Source organism: Lepus europaeus, chromosome X, assembly GCF_033115175.1.
Source record: "Lepus europaeus isolate LE1 chromosome X, mLepTim1.pri, whole genome shotgun sequence".
Lineage (NCBI taxonomy): Eukaryota > Metazoa > Chordata > Mammalia > Lagomorpha > Leporidae > Lepus > Lepus europaeus.
Genome location: NC_084850.1, coordinates 85,040,410 through 85,060,304, shown reverse-complemented (window position 1 = coordinate 85,060,304; position 19,895 = coordinate 85,040,410). Strand labels below are relative to the sequence as shown.

The 19,895-nt window shown below is 53.0% G+C and overlaps 1 protein-coding gene across 4 annotated transcripts; it reads right to left on the bottom strand.

Annotated features, from left to right (window-relative positions):
* Window positions 1-1,645: 1,645 nt before the first annotated feature.
* Window positions 1,646-18,094, bottom strand: ZMYM3 (zinc finger MYM-type containing 3). 4 transcript variants are annotated; one of them, XM_062183237.1, is made up of 25 exons: window positions 18,033-18,094; window positions 15,435-16,123; window positions 14,410-14,453; window positions 14,015-14,087; window positions 13,274-13,568; window positions 12,875-13,052; window positions 12,306-12,524; window positions 11,866-12,016; window positions 11,490-11,605; window positions 11,241-11,327; window positions 10,954-11,104; window positions 10,520-10,692; window positions 10,137-10,302; window positions 9,386-9,480; window positions 9,142-9,304; window positions 8,767-8,879; window positions 8,453-8,627; window positions 8,113-8,259; window positions 7,155-7,258; window positions 6,818-6,986; window positions 6,334-6,485; window positions 5,654-5,768; window positions 4,539-4,793; window positions 3,256-3,373; window positions 1,646-3,150 (listed from the first exon to the last, which is right to left on the bottom strand). In XM_062183237.1, exons 2-25 carry the CDS (start codon window positions 16,102-16,104, stop codon window positions 2,958-2,960), a joined length of 4,122 nt encoding a protein of 1,373 aa, XP_062039221.1. In that variant the 5' UTR covers window positions 16,105-16,123; window positions 18,033-18,094; the 3' UTR covers window positions 1,646-2,957. The 4 variants fall into 4 exon arrangements, with proteins under 4 accessions (XP_062039221.1, XP_062039219.1, XP_062039223.1 ...); XM_062183235.1 differs by lacking the exon at window positions 18,033-18,094 and adding an exon at window positions 16,889-17,005; XM_062183239.1 differs by lacking the exon at window positions 18,033-18,094 and adding an exon at window positions 16,889-17,005 and having other exon boundaries at window positions 6,839-6,986.
* Window positions 18,095-19,895: the final 1,801 nt, after the last annotated feature.

Below are 19,895 nucleotides of genomic sequence, written 5' to 3'. Positions count from 1 at the left end.
CTTTTTAAAATTTTTTAAAAATTTTTTTTTATTTTTGACAGGCAGAGTGGACAGTGAGAGAGAGAGAGACAGAGAGAAAGGTCTTCCTTTTGCCGTTGGTTCACCCTCCAATGGCCGCCGCAGTAGCGTGCTGCAGCCGGCGCACCGCGCTGATCTGATGGCAGGAGCCAGGTGCTTCTCCTGGTCTCCCATGGGGTGCAGGGCCCAAGGACCTGGGCCATCCTCCACTGCACTCCCTGGCCACAACAGAGAGCTGGCCTGGAAGAGAAGCAACCGGGACAGAGTCCGGTGCCCTGACCGGGACTAGAACACGGTGTGCCAGTGCCGCAAGGCGGAGGATTAGCCTAGTGAGCTGTGGCGCCGGCAGTATTAACTTTTAAAAAATTATTTCAAAGGCAGAGACAGAAATACAGAGATTTTCCATCTGCTAGTTCAATCCCCAAATGCCCACACAGCTGGGACTGGGCCAGGTCAAAGCCAGGGGCCTGTAATTCAATCCAGGCCTCCCACACGGGTGGCAGGGACCCAAGTACTTGAGCCATCACCTGCTGCCTCCCAGGGTGCACAATAGTAGGAACCTAGAATTGAAAGTGGAGCCAGAACATGAACCTAGACACTCAGATATGGGATGCTGGCAATCCCAAGAGGGATCTTAACCACTGTCCCAAACAGCTGCCCCTAAACTCTTTTAGATAAAGCTCAAAAACGTAGGCCTACCCAATTTTTCATGGCAGAACTGTGGTTAGAAACTGAAGTTTGTGGCGTTCTTTCTGCTATGCTGTCATGTTGCATGGTCTCCCACATGGATGTTCCAATGGAGTCTCAAACCCAACATGATCAGAACCTCAACCTAGGACCAACTTCCTTGTATCTCTGATCAAAGAAAACCCTGAAAACCAAAAAAGGATAAAAAAAAAACCCTGCTCATTTCTTGGTTTAAGTTACCTCATTCTCCTAGTTGTCAAGGTTAGAAACCTGAGACCATGCTCAGTGCTTCCCTCTCTTTCAATCCTCACTTCCAGTCATTGATCAGGCCCTGTAGCCTTGAACTTCAACCTCTATGAAATTTATTTTTAACCCAGCTTCTCTCTTCTTTATCTCCACAGCCTCCACTGAGGCATCAGAATCTCTTAGCCAGACTCCTTCCACTGCTCTGCAGGCTTTCAGACATGGCCCAACCCCTCATCCTTCATACTGTTCTAGGGATCTCCTCCCTAAAGCAACAGATCTCAACCTCAGTTCCCTTATTCCTTATTCCTCTGCTCTCCCATAGCACCATTTATTTCATCCTACCCGTATTACCGCTAATTGTGTGTTGGTCAGTGCCTCTCCTCACCTAGGGACACGATCTGGTCTAATTAATCTTAGTCTTCTTGGAGGCATACAATCTAGGTCCTTGATGGACGGCTGCTGAGTAACCATTTTTGTTCTCCAGTGTTTGGAGACTTCTCATGGAGAGGAAGGCATTCCTGGTGGATTCATTCAGCGAGGTGGATAAGAATGGTTCTCAGACTGAGATGGAACACTTGACTTCCTGCCACTTTGAGAGATTTGAAGTTACCCAGAGCTGCTGCTCTATATCCTTCACCCCTCCAAACACCGCTCTCCCTCCCCCAGAAAAGGCAAAAGACAATTTTAACTCTTTATTTGAAACAAACAATTCCAGAGACAGAAGGTTAGTCGTGACAACAGCTTCTCACTACAACACAAGGGCGGGCATGGCTCACTGAAGGGACAGGCCAGGTGCCTCAGAACAATATATACAATTTAAACAGTGGCTAAACTGGTGACAGTTATAAAAACACAAAAAGGAGGCTGGGGAACAGCAAAGCCAACAGGGAAAGAACTGGGTACCCCCTTTGCCAGATGCTAAGAGTTTTCTGGGACTATAAAGGCAAGACGGGGAAGAGAGATGTAGGCAGTGGAGGCAGGACCCATGCCCACAGCTCCTCAACCATCCTTTGACCACAGATCCCATCCTGCACGACCCAGGCCCCTACAAGCTTGGCCTGGCTCTTGTGAGCAAGATGCGTACGAGTCGGTGTCCCTCCTCCCCCATCTGGGAGCCTAAAACAAGAGCAGGAAACCCAGCCCCAAGCCAGGTCAGAAGGTAGTTTTTGCCTTGGGAGCTCTGTCCACTGAACTAAAGGGAGGCTGTTACAGAGGGGGCTAAGCGTGTTGACACCATGGCTCATGCCAACCTAAGATGGCAGAGAGAGACAAACACATAAACCAAAGGGATAGGAGTCTGCACAACAGGAATCTGCTTCCTGTACTTTAAGAGTCATTCTCTGCCTTTGAGGAAAAGAAAGCATTTGGAAATTTTTTTAACTGGAGCACCAAGGCTTGGCGCTTGCAAGGGTGGGATGGTGAGGGGACATGGTGATGAGAGGGTGCCAACAAATCAATTATCTTGCAGGAGGGGAAGAGTGCCCAAGGTCTGTGTTTTAGGTAGATGGTCCCCTCAACATTTGTTCATCATTTCTTCCATGCCTTTCAGACAAGACCCTTTCACGTGGTACTGGGGAAGACTGGAGAAGGAATTGGGCACAGGGCAGAGAAGGCAGCTGGGTTCTTCCCTAGGTCAGACCCAGGAAGAAGGGGCTTTGCCTAAGCAGGATGGTTCAGGAAACCCAAAGCCAACAGGATCACCAGAGCTGTTAACACTCTACCCAGAGTCTGGCCCCAGAAGGGGTTTACTCTGAAGCATAATGAAAATGGGCTAGCTGGCTTTTGCCCATCACCGGGAGTACAGAAGACTGGGGCCCCATGGTTATCAAGTGGTACGGAAGGAGGTAAGAGCCAGGGGTTTCAAGGGAAGGTAGGGAACGGGTGAGTAGAAAGGAGTAGTCAGGGCCCTTCAGAATGAGTAGCCTTGGTTCCTGGGCCAGTCCATCTGTGGGACAAGGCCACAGGACAGACATGATGTGAAAGATGGACACAGATGGCACATGGGTTCAGTCCAGGTCTTCATCCCCAGGACGGCCCAGTTCCTCATAAATCTCACGCACAGCCAGAATGCGATTGAGCATGCTCTCCAACATGCTGCGGTCCATGGGGATCACAGAATACCAGAGAGGTGACTCAGCGATGCAGGACCGCTCAGGTTGTAGGTAGAACACATCATTTCGAGTCCGGAGGCTTTCAGGACTACAACGGTGGCAAGGGAGTGGTAGGACAGAAGATCAGTACCAAGGTCAAGTAGATCCCTTGGGTCCCCGGGCTAAGGCCATCCCTACAAACCTGCCAACTTACCATTTTGAAAGATAGAATTCATAGAACTTGACAGGGCAGCGGAGGGGATTCATGCGGTTTTCACGCTGCTCTAAGATAGGAGTTTCATCTTCTCTCTTCCGTTTCCCAGGACCTGTGTCTGTAGGAGAGGAAAAAGAGCCAGACTCATTCAAAGCAACCGGCTCAAGAAGCCACCTCAAAGAGGTGGCCCAGAGGGAGGCCTCAGGACACAAAAATACAGTCTCATGAAGAAATAAAGGCAGAAGAAGAGCCAGTCAGTCTCTTTGCAGCAACCCAACATCCTGTAGGGTGTTGCTCTCCAGCCCCACTCGGTTCTCACTGCCAAAGACTCAATAATCTCCCCCAAGCTGATTTCTTGAGGAGGTGATCTCAGAAGTTATACAAACAAGCTGATAAAACAGACCCTATTTGTGAGGCTGGACTTGCCTTCTGGGACAAGGCAGTGATGGCCTCAATCTCCTGTGCATTAGTGGAGGTTGAGGCACAGGCCCAGGAAGGGACCGGGGGAACTGCACTCAAACGGGACAGAATTCCAAGACCAGAAAGAATGGAAACCAACGTGCAGCCCCCGTTATGCCTGTTGGCAAAGAATCGCAGAAAGCCTGTCATTCATGCTGTCAACTCTCCTGTGCAGTGAAACACATCCCTACCAGCCTGCCACGCCCAAAACTTAGGAAAGCAAGTCAATAGCCCTGAAAAGAGGAAAGGTGGAGCCGGTGCCATGGCTCAACAGGCTAATCCTCTGCCTTGCGGCGCCGGCACACCAGGTTCTAGTCCCGGTCGGGGCGCCGGATTCTGTCCCGGTTGCCCCTCTTCCAGGCCAGCTCTCTGCTGTGGCCAGGGAGTGCAGTGGAGATTGGCCCAGGTCCTTGGGCCCTGCACCCGCATGGGAGACCAGGATAAGCACCTGGCTCCTGCCATCAGATCGGCGCAGTGCGCCGGCCGCGGCAGCCATTGGAGGGTGAACCAACGGCAAAAGGAAGACCTTTCTCTCTGTCTCTCTCTCTCTCTCTGTCCACTCTGCCTGTCAAAAAAAAAAAAAAAAAAGGAAAAGAGGAAAGGTGGGAAACAGGCAGCCGAGTGACCTCCTATTTGTGCAGGAGCCACTGCCCATCAGATAGAAGGGCTGACCATTTCCACCTTTTGCAAACACAGGAAGGGAAGGAGAGGGAAGCTAGTAGCAAAGGAGAGGGCCAACTAGGGCAGGTACAGTGGGTTACGGTGGGGCATGGGAAGGGAAAGCAGAGAAGGGGGCAAAAACAAAGCAGGGGGCAGCCTCATACCTCGCCCTTTCCTCTGGCGGACTGGGGCATAGTAGCGGATGCTCACCACCTTGGTGGTGCCCCGAGGGGTGGTACACTTGCGGGACTGCCGTACCACATTGGTGAAGGAGAGCTGCATGTGTTCCTCAGCTGTCTGCAGCCCAAAAAACTTAGTGTTGAAGAACATGAGGGTGTTGAGAAGGACAAAGGGTGAGTAGACCCCCAGCTGCTTACACTCCCAGAGGTGCTCTTCCTCCACTCGGGAGAACACCGTATCTGCAATGGACAAGGGGAAGAGGCCGGTGAGGAGGGATGGACTCCCCAAACCCAGCTGCTCCTGATCCTGGGCATCCTCTCCCAAGCGTTTACCACACGATTCTTGTTGGGTTACATGACTGCTGGCTCCAAGGCCTTGAACCCGCCACTCCACCACCACATGGTAGGACTGGGTCACAAACAGTCCTGAATTGCTTACTGAGGAGGACACATTCTGAGAAACGTGTTGCGAGGTGATTTTGTGGACATCATTGACTATACTCACACACACACACTTGCACGGTCTAGCCTATAGCACACCTAGACTACAACCTCCTGCTCCCAGGCTACAAACCTGTTTGGCATGTTACTATATTGAAGGCCGTAGGTAACTGTAACACAATGGTCAGTATGACACCCTTAGGTGACAGGGATTTTTCCGTTCCCTTACAGTCTTAAGGGACTACTGTCACATATGGGGTCTGGTATGGACCTAAGGGTTGTTATGTAGCACCTAACTGTAGTTTTCCACTTGTGTCTGGAGCTTCTCTCGCCACCCTCAAGTTGTAGGCAGGGGGATGTTAAAGCCTCGAGCAGCCCCACAACTTCCTTTTGGTTTGTTTTTTCACTTGCCACCCAAATCCAGGCCACCTTGTTCTGGTCCCAGAGATAGCTTTTCAGGCCCAAGTCTTGATCCCTTCCTCATGTTTAAGGACATGGGTTCCTGCTCCTCTAACTCCAAACCCTAAGGTAGCTAGTTCGTGCTTCTGCCCTCAGACCCCTTATGAAGAGTGGCTGACCAAAATGCACAGGACTCTTGGAATGACACAAGGGAAGGATGGAGGAAAGGGTGTAGGGGTTGCTAAGTCCCCATCCCTTACTGTTGGGGAGGAGCGTGGGCTGCCAGGTACTCAGAGACTTGTTGAGTTCTTGAACAAAAGTCAGGTAGTAAAGGTCTGTGAAAATGTTCACCATTCGGTTATTTTCCAGCAAGTACTGCAGAAAGAAAAACAGACACATGTAAAGCCAGACTTTAGGTCTTAGAGGAAAGACAACTAGGCTGAACACTGTAGGGCACAGAGTCCTTGATAATTAGCATGCAATGGGAGACAGTTGCCTGACTGGGTGGCCCTGAGTGCTTTCTTCCTGCTGTACCCAGCACTCAGAAGCCCTGAGGCTTTGCTGCAAGAGGAGATGGTGTTTAGAAGCTAGCCCCCACCTCCCTCCCACCACCCCACCCCAGCCATCAGGTGACACATGGCTGACCTCTCCTCACAGGAATTAGGCATTACGCCACCCCTCAAGGAGCCCAGCTTAAGGGTTACAAAAGGGACCCAGACAGCAGTGAATTCTGCTCCTTGGTCAACAGTCCTGGAATGCAGCTTTGATTTGGGAAGAATGTTGGCATCTCATGTTCTCTCTGGACTGGGAGAATAAAGGCAAGCTGCTAGCTTGGAGTCAGAGACAAGATAAGATCAGGGAGTAAGGCAGAAGCATTTCTGGTAGGATCCTGCCTGCTATGTTGAAAGTGACAGGAAGTGAGGTGGCGTGTGAGGAGTACCTGCTGGATGCCAAGACACAGATAGTAGATACTGTCAGGTTCATATCGTTCACCATTCGGTCGAGTGATTTCTCTCACAAACTGAGCCAGGCCATAGTTGAGCTCTGCAGCTGAGCAGGCAAGAATATCCTCTTTGATACGCATGGGTTTGGCTGCAGTGATATGTGGTAGAAGTGGGTGGATTAAGAAAACTCTACTTGGAGAATCTCACTTAGCTCCATCACCATTAATCTCTTCTTCCTTTAGTCACACTTACTCCTGAACAAACCCACCAATTACAAAAAGGGCCCTCAGCCCCCAACCTAGACAGTATGTCCCTTTCATCTACACCTCCTCCTCACCTTCACAGGGTACCCTGAAGCAACCACACCTTTATCACTCCTAGACATCTTCAGCTGAATCTCAGGCCCAGCCCCTTTCCCGTTCCCCTCCTCCACCTCCTCCTCATCTTCCTGGTCCCTGCCTTCCTCCCCTGGGAGCTTACGGCCAAAGCGCAGCTCATCACCCTTGCTGGTCTCTCCATTGGCATATTTTGACTGCACCCAGCACTTCCAAGCATTGACACCATATGAATAGTTGAGTCCAGTACAGCTAGGCTGACTACTCATGGAGTCTCGAGAACAGCTTTCCGAAAGCACCAGCCGTTTTTGACCCTGAAGGGAAAGAGAAAGGACGGGGATGGCAGAGGTAGGGTCGGAGCACTACTCGAAGGTAGTCGAGACAGTGATTACCACCAGGGGACTGATGCTTGGCTCCAAAAGCACTCCTTCCCCTTTGGGCCTCCAGCCTTCTTTGGTGTATACAGTAGCCCCAGCCCTTACCTTCCTCATGGTTCGGGGAAGGTCTTGTTCAGTAGACACATCCTCAGGCCCTACCAGGCCACAATCAAAGAGGAAGTCTACACTGGGGTTAATGTCCAAAGGATCTAAAAGAAAAGAAAGGAAGAAGAAATCAATTGCTTGATATCTCAGCTCAGTAGTTCTCCCATCCCATCCCTGCTACTTGCCCACTTGACTCAAGATGAAACTCTCAGGAGCCGGCTTTGTGGTACAGCAGGTAAAGCTGCCGCCTGCAATGCTGGCATTCCATATGGGCGCCAGTTCGAGTCCCGGCTGCTCTGCTTCCAATCCAGCTCTCTACTAATGGCCTGGGAAAATCAGCAGAACATGGCCCAAGTGCTTGGGCCCCTGCGCCCACGTGACAGACCTGGAAGAAGCTCCTGGTTCCTGGCTTTGGCCTGGTCCAGCCCAGGCTATTGCAGCCATTTGGGGAGTGAACCAGCGGATAGAAGATCTCCCCCCTCTCTGTCTCTCCTCTCTTTGGAATTCTGACTTTCACATAAATAAAAGAATAAATAAATAAATAAATAAATAAATAAAAAAGATGAGCCTCTCAGGTTCAGTGGACTCAGCAGGAACCAGCAACGCTACACCAAAAAATGCATTCAGAGGCACAAAAACACAAAACACATTCCCAACATGAATGTGTTGAGCACTATTGAACTGTACACTAATATGGTGAAAATGGTAACTTTTGTATTTTCTTTTTTTAACCATAAAAGTCATGTAAAAGCCTCAGAAACATAAAAAACAAGACTCAGAAGTCTAAATTGGCATACTGGTCCTGGTATTTCTGGTACTACTCCTTGGGAGGGTTTTCTATCTTAGGGCCACCATGAGCACTGTTTAGGGTCATGCTCAGTTGTCACACGAGTAAAATTCCCTTTCTGATGGCACAAATGCTACCAAACTCAGAGGACATGCCTTGACTCCTACTCACTCTTGGGGAAGTCTGCCTCCAAGTCTTGCCCAGGCTCATCCAAGACATTGGCCATCTTGACGGCCATGGCCAGGACATCATCTCGAGCAGGCCCAAACAGGTCACAGTCTTCCAGAAGTCCCTCTGCACTCTGGTTACTCACAAGATCTGGGAGGCAGAGAAGATGATACAATGGCTGCAGCTCCTACCTACCACCTTCACAGGCCTTTAAGGGCTGATCCCAACTATCGCTGCCCCCCCCCCGTTTCCACTGGGCACTGAGATCACCACTTTCCACCCCCTTAGGCAGAGACAGACTGGTAGCACCCTGTCTCCCTCATCACCACTGTCCATGGCATACCACAAAGGTCAGATGAGGCCTTGTCTAATTCCTCAGCCTCTGCAATCATTTCTGCCATAGCCAGGATGTCAGCCTCCAAAGGGTTGGAAGGGATCTTCACCTTCAGCTCCTCAATGGTCTCCACAATCTTGTCTGTGCTCTCCAAGGTAGTAGGCAAGAACATGGGCACAGGCACCTGGAAGCACGAATCCCAACTAAAAGCCAAGAACCACAGCAGCAGACTAGAGGGGCTGCTGATGAGAGTAGGGGGAAAGGGTAGGTCTCATCCTGAAAGGGCAAAGGAGGCCCTGGCCAGGAAGGGCAAGGAAACTTACCGGGATAGGCATGGAGAAAGGCACAGGGACTTTCTGGCAGTACAAATGCATAGGCACTGGCACAAAGATGGGCACTGGGATGGGCAGCACAATCACTTGTGGCTTCCACTCTTCTGTTGACAAGAAAGGAGTCTTCTCAGAGCCTCTGCTAGACAGGTCACATCTGACCTAGCACCTGATGTTTGCTTGTCATCCCTAAAAGCTCTCACATGTGCTCAGTGAACCAAAGGTGGAGAGATCATTCCGGGATTCCAGTACAACTATGTACATGATGTGTCAGCCACCTCAGAAATTCCTTTGTATGGCTCCTAGAAATGAGGTTGAAGGCCTAGGACTCTGGAATGCAGCCTGTGACATCAAGGCACTCTGGCTCACCTGTCTGACTTCCTTTGGACTTCATTTCCACCTTGCAGGAGACTCCTCGATTCTGCATCAGTGGCTTACACATGGCAGCTTTGTTTTTGCGGGGTGTAGCTGGGGGAGGTGGGGGTGGAGGAGGGGTGGGGGTTGTTGGAGTTGACCTGGTCTTCGCAGGGATCTATAGAGACAAAGGACTGTTAGTGCTGCCAACTACTGTACCCTCCTCTGAGCCTGTCCTCCCCTTGGCTTTTGCCCCTACCTTGCCCAAATTCCCATTTTCCTCTGGGGTCCTCACTGTGTTGTTCTCCACTTTGGTTTGAGAGGGTGTCTGGGGCTTTGATTCAGGAGACTGACCTGTGGATGAAAACAAATGAATGCCCTCACCTGAAGAAGGAGCTGACTATTTTCCTCACCCATCTTCCAAGAGAATGTCTTTAAAAGGTACCCCAAATAGAAACTGTAAATCTAGGATTTGCCCTCATCATGAGCCCAGTTCTAGTCTCCTCTAGGCCCCAGCAACAGTAGCTAGGGAGAGTCTTTACTCCTGGCAGCTAAGTAGAATGAAATATTACATTTCTCCCCAAACCTCCCACTTTGAGTTCTTCCATTGAGATGGCTCTCAGGAGTTTAGTATCACTGGAGTTGCAGAGGAGCTGGGCTAACATTCTAGAAATAACAGAAGTCTTCAGTCTCACCAAAGGAAGAGCTTATGCTGACATGTCCTTCTTTCTGAAAACTAACTACAACCCCTGCAAGGTTCCCTCCTATTTGGGGAGGCCTCCACTCCCTAAAAACATATCTTTTACAGAAAATCAATAGGATCTCATGCCGAAGTTTTAAACAAGACTCCCCCTGATACCTGCAGGGTCCAGAAGTTAAAAGAGAGCACAGTACTGGTAGCTCTGGCCAGGGAGGAGGAGCACGGAACAGGGGAAGAAGAAAGGGGCTGGGCCTACGATTATAAGAGTCCAAGCCAGTTCTAGCAGAGTGTGCCCCTGCCCGGGACTCACTGTTCAGGAGGCTCTCGGGCCCACTCTGGGTATCCAGGTTGGGTTGGTTCTGCTGGCTGTAGAAGCGCAGCAGACACTGTTGGTTGCAGAAATGACGGATCTGCCCACGCCAGTGGATGGTCTCCAGCAGCTTCCCCTGGCGCTTACAGGCATGGCACCGGGCAGCCTGAAGGTGTCAACAGGATGGTCAGACCTGCCTCCCTAAAATGTGCTGGGTCCCTTCCCCTGGGATAAGTCATGTTCCTCCCCTTGGAGACTGGGTCAAATTGCAAACTGAAGATTGGCTCCCGTCCCTGGAGATCTGCCCATGTCCCAGCCCAGTACCATAGCCCATGCTCCCTGCCACCCTCTTCCCTCCTTTTGAAAGTACTGACCCACCTTACCTTACAATACCATAGTAGGTACTTGCTCTTACAGTCCTCACTGCAAAAGTCCCAGGTGCTGCCATCCAGCTGCTCAGTAACCCCACGCTGGCAGGTCTGGGAGCAGTAAGTGCAAGTGATGCAGCACAAGCCCAGCTTCTTGGTGAAGTCTTGCTTATATAGCAACACACAGCCTGGGAAGAGGAGAAGAGCAAAAAAGAGTCCAGAGATAGAGATACCCAAGGGCCTGAGACTCAACCTTTTCAAGGCACTATACTTGGAACCTCTCTGTAAACAGCCCCTGGTGCCCAAAGCCTCAGGACAGACAAAGGTAGAGCATCCGGCGGAGAAGGTCCTGCCCCCATGGACTACTTTTCAAGTTTTCTCCCTTCTCTGCCCTTCTTTCTCCCTGGCTAGGAGGCACAGAGTCTTCTTACCCTTCCCCATTCCCTTACCTTCACTGCAGAAGCTCTTCTCCACCCCACTGAATCGGAGTTTCTCGTGCAGGAGTTTCTCCTGCCGGCAATGCTCACACTGGGACACCACACCCCGAAGCCGTTTGAAATCCTCACAGCAATCACGGCAGCAGAACTGGAACACCTGGTCCTGAGATGGGGGCACAGGGTGGGGAGGACAGGGTTGTGACATCTGAACCTGGCAGGAGCCAAGCGGAAGGACCCATTCAGACAGACAGATGCCTGGTCATGTGGCTAGACGTCAGGGAGTGGGTTGGGGGTCTTACCTGCCAGTCCAAGACCTCAGGCTTGCCACTGAAGAGGCTGTGGCAGTAGTGACAGCTCAGATGAATGCCCCCCTCAGGGCTTGTGCGCTGGAGGGAAGGAAGACAAGTAAGGGAGGGGCAAGATGTGTGCGGTGGTGGTGGGTAGGGGCATCAGGCTTGTTCTTTGCTCTACCCAGGCCTACCTACCCCAATTTTCCTTCCCTTTCTATGTTGCTACACCCTTTATCCCTGGTCCAGGGTTTGGAGTACCTGGAACTTGGTCCAGCAGCTGGGGCTGCAGAACTGGTAGACTGTGCGGTCAACCTTGTTGTAGTAACAGGGGTCAGAGAGGCTGCGGCGGCAGAAGCTGCAGGGTCGGGGAGGGCCTGGGGCATAGAGAGAGAGAGAGAGGAGAGAGAGGAGAGAGAAAGAGAAAGAGAGAGAGGAAGAAGAGAGGCAGAGAGCGAGAAAGAGAAAGAAGAGAGAGCACACAGAAGGTGTAAGGCAGTGCAGAGACGGAACAGAAAACCCATGGGAAGATGTGGTTGGGCTGAGGTCGGGCAGCAGGGATTACTTTAAAAGAGGGGAGTATGGGAGGTAGAAGGAAGGCTGGCAGGGGTCTCAAAGAAGAGGGCTTTGCACCTACCAGTGAGCCCTGCCTGCTTCACTTTGTAAGAAGTGGTACAGCACAGGGAACAGAACAGGCTGGTCTTGCCATTCCGATCCACATGTGATAGCATCTCAAAGTTCTTACACAGGGTCTTGCACCAGACACAGGGGTACACACGTGTGTTTTTCTGTGAGGATGGGGAAGGAGAGGCTGAGGCTGGATTTGTCCCTTCACTTTTATTTTTTTTTAATTTTTTAAACATATATTTCAGGCATACAAAAAAGTATAGATGATGATATAACAAAGACCTGTGTATCCACCAGCCAGCTTCAAAAATAAAACATAACAGATACAATTGAAACCCCCTTTATTTATTTTATTTCTCCCAGCCTCGACCCCGTCAGGCACCTTTATTTATCACCCAAGGACCACACCCCCTTCCACAGCCCTCTAACGCACTACTCCCTCGGCCCCACCTTCTTGTATGCCCCCAAGCAGGTTGTGTTGCAGAACCGCTTTTGTTGGCCCTCGTGGAAGAGGAGCTCGGGGCCAGGGCTCCCCGTCTTGGAGTAGATGTAAGCCCCGCACTGGTCACAACAGTTGGTTTTCAGTCCCTTGTTGGCGCGGAATTTGGAGAAGCAGGAATCGCTGCAGAGCCGGTGCACCACGCTGCCATTGCTGACCTCATGCAGAACCTGCCACACACACACACACACATCCTGAGCTAGGGCCGGGCCACCACCGCCCACCCTATTGCAAGGACGGCCCCCCACCTCACCCTACACCTTCACAGCAGACAGTGGGCCCAGGGACCCCCCAACCTGTACATCAGGCTGCCGACTTGAAGGTGAGGTCCTGGGAGGCAAAGGAAGGCCAGCTGCGTACATCCTGGAGAAGCTCTCTCCTTGAATAAGCTCCCTCATGATGGCTGCCTTTCCTCCCCACTCCCCTTTTCCACAGGGCCTGGCCCCTGCAGCCCCAGGACTGGAGGCGCAGATCAGGGCTGGCCAGGCTCTGTAAATCAGCCCCCAGTGAGAGTCCTCACCTCTCCGGTCTTCTGGCATATGCTGCAGCGAGTGGCATCAGCTGGATCCCCAGACTGGGGGAGTGGGCGCTGCTGCTGGGCCTCGTACAGAGAGAGACAGACGGATGTGCAGAACTCATGGAAGGAACCTCCTGAACCGGTCTGCGCCACAACCGACTCCTTGGTGTTCCAGATCTCCCTAGAGGTGGGAACAGAATTGAATATTCACCCCAGACCACTCTCGCGCGTTTCAGCAGCTCCCATGATGACCACAGAGGCAGTACTCTCTGACTCCCCTCCCTAAACTATTCTCTTGCCCAGCTCTGTGCTGCCAGGTTCCTGCCAAAACATTGTCTTACCCATAACTCTGATCCCTGTCCCTCCCCCTACCACACCTCCCCATCCAGGGCCCCCACGCACTTCTTGCAGAAGGTACAGGTCTTTTTGCCTGAGGGCTTCTTGGAAAAAGTGGTGAGACAGGAGGAAGAGCAGAAGAGTTGAGGCAGCCCCTTGCGCTGATAGGCAGTCTGCCCCTTCTGCAGTGGTGTCCGGCAGTGTGCACAAGTCATCTTGGTGCCCACTGAGGAGCGCCCAGCCCTCTGTGCCACGCTGGAGCGTAGGGACATGCGAGGAGAACGCCGGGGCCGGAATGGTACAAAGTCCTCATCATTGGGATCATCTACCATGGCATCAGAATCCTCATCTGACACTGGAACTGAGGAAGGGGGTGCAGGGGGGCGGGTAGTGAGAACAGGCCACCAGAACAGGTCCCCAGCCAGACCAACAGCCACTTCAGTCCTGATGCTGGGATTCCTGTTGCTCTGGCCTCTACCTCCCCACCCCCATTACCTTGGTATCTTAAGCCACTGGTGACTCTGGCCCTTGGTTGCTCTGTAATCTCCCAGGGAGGGGCTCCCAATGAGAAGATTGGGGACAGGGATGACACAGCTGAAACCGGAAACTCTCCACTCTCCCTGCTCTTGTTTTCAATTTCCCCCACTGCCCCTAGTTCCCATGCCAACCCATAGCAGAGACAGGCACTTCACACTCTGTGTGGAGAGAGACTACAGGAGCTAGCGGCTCCATGCCCTGCCATCTCCCAATTCGGGCTCTTTTCCACACCCACAATTTCCAGGTCACACTTCCTCCAATCCTACTCACTGCTCTCAGTGGAATCCACAACCTCAGGTTTGGGAGGCTCTGCTCTTCTAACGCGCTCGCTTCTCTTCTGTACCTTGGAAACACGGGAGGGGTGGAAAGCTGACACCAGGGCCAGGCTAACACTAGTTATGGGGGTTGGAGGGGGGACAGGAGATGGGAGATGGGAGGGAGGCTGAGAGTAGGACCCTTGGCCCAGCCTCAGGAGGAGGGGAGGAAAGGAGGCTGGAGTTTCTCCCCAAGAAGCAGTAGACCCACAGCTCCCTCCTCCCTCCTTCCTCCTAACTCTCCTTGCATACACTCTCCACAGTACAACATCTGGGAGGGAAAATGAAGGGTCTGTCCTTCCCAGAGCTATAGGGGGAACCAGACTCCTTGCAATCCCCTCCCCCTCTCACCCTCTCTGGCGGCTTCTCACTTGCCTTCCCCGTCAGGCCATCTCCTGCAAAGGAAGCAGAAGGCAGCCTAAATCTTGCGCCTGCCCTCACCACCCCCTCCCCAGCCCAACCCCCACCTCCATTCCTGGGGAAGAACTTACTCAAAACTGAAAGGAAAAACTCGAGTGCCTGTGGCTTCTTGGGGCCCTTCTCAGGGTTACCTCAGGCTCTGTACTAAGGGGGGTAGGGGGGGGCAGGGCGTGCAGCTAACCTCCATGAAAAAGGAATGCTACCCTTTCCACCAGCTGTCTGTCCCAATCGTTGGGAGTGAAGGAAGCACAGGTAAACACACCTTTCATGAAGAATTTTCTGTTTTGCTAACAAAACCAAAGGCAACCACCCAAAGGTAGCAAGAGGAAAAGGGAGCACCAATGTATGGGAAGGTGCCCCTGGACTTGGGTGGTTATAGAAGTCCCCAGTCCCCCTGGTCGCGGCCTGCAGGCATACCACTAGCACCAGAACAGGGCAAAAGCTAGAGTGTCTCAAGTCCCGGCTGTCCCTCCCCTCCCAAAGATCCAACCCCAGACCCTGCAGCTCCACCACCCCCTGAAGTGATTGTCACTGAGGGCGCCAGAATCCAGATACCATCCCTCAACCCCAGAAACCCCACTCCCGCACTGAACCAAACAGCTGGAAGGATCTTAAGACCCAAGAAGCCCCAAATCCTGAAGGAAGGACCCTGGCACCAAAAGCCCACTGGCATAGGAGAAAAGGAACCTCTCCCACCACATCTGTTCCTCCCAGCCCACTCCCTTCAGCCTCACCCCCTTCCTCCCACACAGCCCCGGTGCTTCCTCCCGCCCCTACTTTGCTTATTCTTCTCCCACACCTCCACTCCTCCCTCCCAAGCCCCAACAACTCCTTCCCCACACATCACTACTCTTCCCTCTCCACCCTCCTCTGGCCACTTCCCAAAGCACCCAACCACCCCTCCTCAACCCCCACCCTCTCCGCAGCCTGAGTCTCCAGATGACTGGGCAACCTACCTGGCAAGGAAGGATGTGCAGCAGGGCTAGAGCCCCCGGGTTTGGTCTGAGAACTGTTGATTCCATCCCCCAGAGTCTCTCCCACCGAAGGGCTAGGGGGGCCATTTGGGCTCTGTGGCTGCCCTTGGGGAAGTTCCTCCTCCTGCCCAGGGGAGCCCCTTCTCCCCGTGGCTATGGAGGTGGTCTCCTCCTCTTCAACATGGGGGGACTGCAGGGTTATTGGAGAATCTGGAGCCAAAGGTTCTAGCAGCCCCTCGGGGGAGGAGGGATTTGCCCCAGCCCCTGGGTCAGGTGGCACTACCTCAGGGGTCTGGCCCCCTGGTCCAGGCTCTAGGGTCTGGTCCCCTGCATCCCATGCAAGGGTCCCCTCAGGACCATGGTCCACCTCTGGGGGGGAGGGGGCTTTATAGAGTAGCCCCCCCAGCCCCAGCAGCTCAGTGGCTCCATCCAGGACGACTCCAGGGTCTTTTTCCAGGCCAGCGGGGGTATCAAGCAGGTCCAGGGCTCCCGAGGATGGAGAAGGGCCAGGGGGGGCCCATCCGCGAGTTGGGGCAGTCTGGGATTCCAGCAGGTCCTCTCCAAATTCCATGTCTACTGGAAGGTCTCCAGCCAGCGGCTTCTCTGGCAGGGTCAGTGGGTCAAATGGACTGGGGAAATCACTGGGGTCCATGAGGATGGCTGGATAGGGGCTGCAGTAGAAGAAGGGGCAGGAGAGGCGGTCTTAGCCAGAACCCCTTCTTATATAGGCTCTGGGACACACCCCATCATCCACTTGGATTTCTCAAGAACGGCCCCCTACCACAGGCGACAGGCGTTCCTACAGGCTTTGGTCCTACTGACCACTCCCCCCACACCCCCACCTACAGCGCCCCCTGTGGGGAGTGGCCCTCTCGGCCCTGGCCCCGTGCCCACACTCACTAGGCAGTCAGTCGGTCGTTCCCCCCCGCCCGGCACCCCCGCCCCCCCACCCCGACTGCAACTCCCGGTTCCCCTCCCCCCTTACCTTTCACCCCCCCCCCCAGCTCAGGCTGAACGCCCCCTTGCAGCCTCCTGGGGCCGTCGCCACCAGGAGCCTTTCCCGCCCCTGCGTTTTCAGTTTCTATTCCCCCCCCCACTCTCCTAGAGACCCCCAGCTCCTCAGTCTTCACCCACCCTGTCTGGCCCCACCCCCCCTCCCTGCGTTGCATGGTCCTCCCTCAGCCCTTCCCCCGCCCCCACAAACTGCCCTTCCTAACCCCTTCCCCCCTAGTTACCTCACAGGGTAGCCCACTTCCTCAGCCCGGTCCCCCTTTCCCATTGCTCCTTCAGCCCTTCCTTCTCCTGTTGCCCACCCCCCACCTCAGGCATTTACAGGAAGACATTTTGGAGCTACGATCTCTCCTCAGACCCCCCTCCCGGCTACGGAGAGAACCCGCCTGCAGGTTCGGTTCGGCTTGACCAGGCCCGACCCCTACCTGCGGCGGGGTTACAGTAACGGCTACAAGCCTAGAACTGCAGACAGCGACGGCCCCGCGCTCCTTCTCCACCTCCCTCCCTAGCAGCCGGGACAGGGGTCGCGGCCCCTTTAAATGGCAGCGCCGCTCGCAGCGCCCAGCGCTCTGCACCAGGCGGGCGGGCGGCGCCAGAAACCAACGCCATTGGCTGGCTCAAGGAGGGGGCTCGCGAGACAGCGCCGGCCCCCGGCGCGAGACTCCCAGCCCAGTGGCCACCTGGAAATTGCGGAGTGGAGCACAGTCACTGGAGATGGAGCTTGAGCCCCCGCCCGGGGCCCCGTTAGTTGAGGAGGAAAAGATAGCCTCTGGAGCTTTGAAGCCCGCCCCCGGAAAAGACGGCGTCCCCTTTCCACTGAAAGATCTCGTACACCAAACCATAGAAAAAAACACGGACCGACGCACCTGCTTCCTTACCTGGCTCAAGAGTCTAGGCCCCCCCCACCCCGTCACACCCGTGCCCGCCCTGCCTCCTGGAGCCCACTCTACCCGTGATCCCCTCCTCTCATTCAAATGGTTCCCGGTCCCCTCCCCCTCCCCGTGTCTCTCTTCGCTTCCCACTCGTGTTCAACCCCCTGGCGTCCGCCCCCCTCAACAGTCCCTACCTACGCCATGCAGCAGGCGCCTGCCAAGATTACCCTCCCCCCACCCCCACCTCTTCGGGGCCCGCCCCCTGGGCGACTGTTGGGGTAGTGAGTGACAGCGGAGGAAAGGGGAGGCAGGGACCTAGCCCTCACGTGCCCCTCCTCCCCTTGTCTGCAGCCCCGGGGGGCCCCCCCCAAGCAGTCAGAGAGTCACAGTTATGGGGTGTCTTAAGCTTGGTCTCCAGTCACCCAGGGCGGGTTAAATGGCTCTGGCTCAGTGACAACGCCTTGCAGTAACCATTACTGGCTGATGACCCCCACACCAAGTCCTGCAAAGCTACCCCCCCCCCACTCCCTCAAGGGTCTTAGGGTAAGTTCTGGGATCTTCCTCCTGAGTCTTCCTGCAGGAACTCCCTGCATTATCCCCAGTAGTTTTCCTCACTAGGGCCGAGAGCTCGCTCTCCTCGCTCTCTCTCCCCCACTTCCCTCTTCCCGCCCCCCTCCCTCTTTCTGCCCTGGTCTACCTGTCTGTCTGAGTCTTCTCACTCTCTCCTGTCTCTTTTTGTCTCCATCTCTGTCTCTGCCTCTCCTACGCGGGAGCACGCACGCGCGCTCCCGCTCCCCCTCCTGGATGGTCCTCAGCGTGTGGGTGTGGCTGAGGTGAAGGCTGGCGAAGTGGGGCAGGGGTAGGGGGCACTAGCGTGAGGCCTGCTGCCTTAAAAAAAAAAGCGTGCCATGCTCCATGCTCAGTCCTCATTACAGTTAGAACACTTTACAATCCCGCTTCCCCTACCTTCCTGAGCATTTAGTAGCTGAGTTGCTAAAGGAGTCTCGGGCTATACGTTCCGTGCCCAGCGCCTAAACTAGGCTGACTCTTTACCCTCCAGCCTTTGCCTTTTCCCACACTAAAGCCTCTCCCAGCCTCACGGTCCTTGGGAGTTTTACCCTCCCTTTCTCATTCACTCAAGTTCCCAGAAACCTCATCCTTCCTATCTCCCCACATGGCCTTGAGGTTATCTTTGCTCTCTCCTATATACAGAGATAAAGCAACAGTTTTTTTTTTTCCTTTTAGCCGTCCCAAATTCAGCTTTCCCTTTATCTTTTCCTTTTTCCTTTATCTTTTTTTTTCTTTTTCCTTTATCTTAACCAGTATTCTGTGTACCAGTCTCCCACCTTCTGCTTATTTCTGTCCTCCTATGTCCCCCTTTGCATTTTCTGCTTGCTGTTGGGTCACTCAGCTCCATCCTTGGATCCTTGGCTTCTGTTTTCCCATGCAGAGTACCTGGTCACTAGCTTTCAAGTTAAGGGGAGACCACCTAAGGAGAATGTATTAATGTTGTATTATCAATTCTAGAAGTTGGGGCCGGCGCTGTGGCACAGTGGATTAACGAACGCCCTGACCTGAAGCGCCGGCATCCCATATGGGTGCCGGTTCGAGACCCAGCTGCTCCACTTCCGATCCAGCTCTCTGCTATGGCCTGGGAAAGCAGTAGAAAATGGCCCAAGTCGTTGGGCCTCTGTACCCATGTGGGAGACCTAGAAGAGGCTCCTGGCTTCATATCTGCGCAGCTCCAGCCATTGTGGCCAATTGGGGAGTGAACCATCGGATGGAAGACCTCTCTCTCTCTACCTCTCCTCTCTCTGTGTAACTCTGACTTTCAAATAAATAAATACATATTTTTTAAAAATTCTAGAAGTAAAAAAAAAGATTAATTTGAAAAATGCAAAATAAAATATTTTAAAAAAAGAATTCTAGAGGTAATGTGGTGGCTTAAGAGTGAGTGGGTTCTTCTGGCCAGGTTGTTAATAACTCTGCCTATGTTTTTACCCAGGAGATTTTGGACAATTCACTTGTCAAGTCATAAACCTTAGCGCTCTCATCTTGAAAACAGAGTTAAGGAAGCAATCTAGATGTCCAATAACAGGGGATTGATCAAATTAATTCACACAGTCGTAGTCATTAACAATAACTTTTTTTAAACTAATGACAAACACAGAGGATTTTAGCGTAGTGAAAATGTATTTATACATAGTGGCACATGTCAGAACACATGTCGGATTACATGTTATTTAAACATATATAGAATATACAACAACAACAGGAATGCTGCATGCTCTTAGTGATGTATCAATGTACATTCATCATTCTTAGAAATGTACCACTCCAGTCAGCATGCTGATAAGTCAGGGAGGCTGTGTCTGGGTGAGAATAGGGAGTATATGGGGAAATCTCTGTATTTACTTGTTAATTTTGCTGTGAACCTAAAACTGCTCTAAAAATCTTAATATGTGTGTGTGTGTGTGTTTATGTGTAAAGCCCATGGGCCAGCGCTGTGGCATAGAAGGTTAAGCCTCTGCCTGCAGCACCAGCATCCCATATGGGCACT

Bases quoted from the DNA above. Each gene is read 5' to 3' on its own strand.
- ZMYM3 (XM_062183237.1), bottom strand. From the start codon at position 16,104: ATGGACCCCAGTGATTTCCCCAGTCCATTTGACCCACTGACCCTGCCA. The intron at 14,088-14,409 runs GTGAGAGGGGGA...CGTGTTTCCAAG, and splicing joins GTGAGAAGCCGCCAGAGAGG to GTACAGAAGAGAAGCGAGCG. The intron at 11,328-11,489 runs GTACTCCAAACC...CCTTCCCTCCAG, and splicing joins GCTGCTGGACCAAGTTCCAG to CGCACAAGCCCTGAGGGGGG.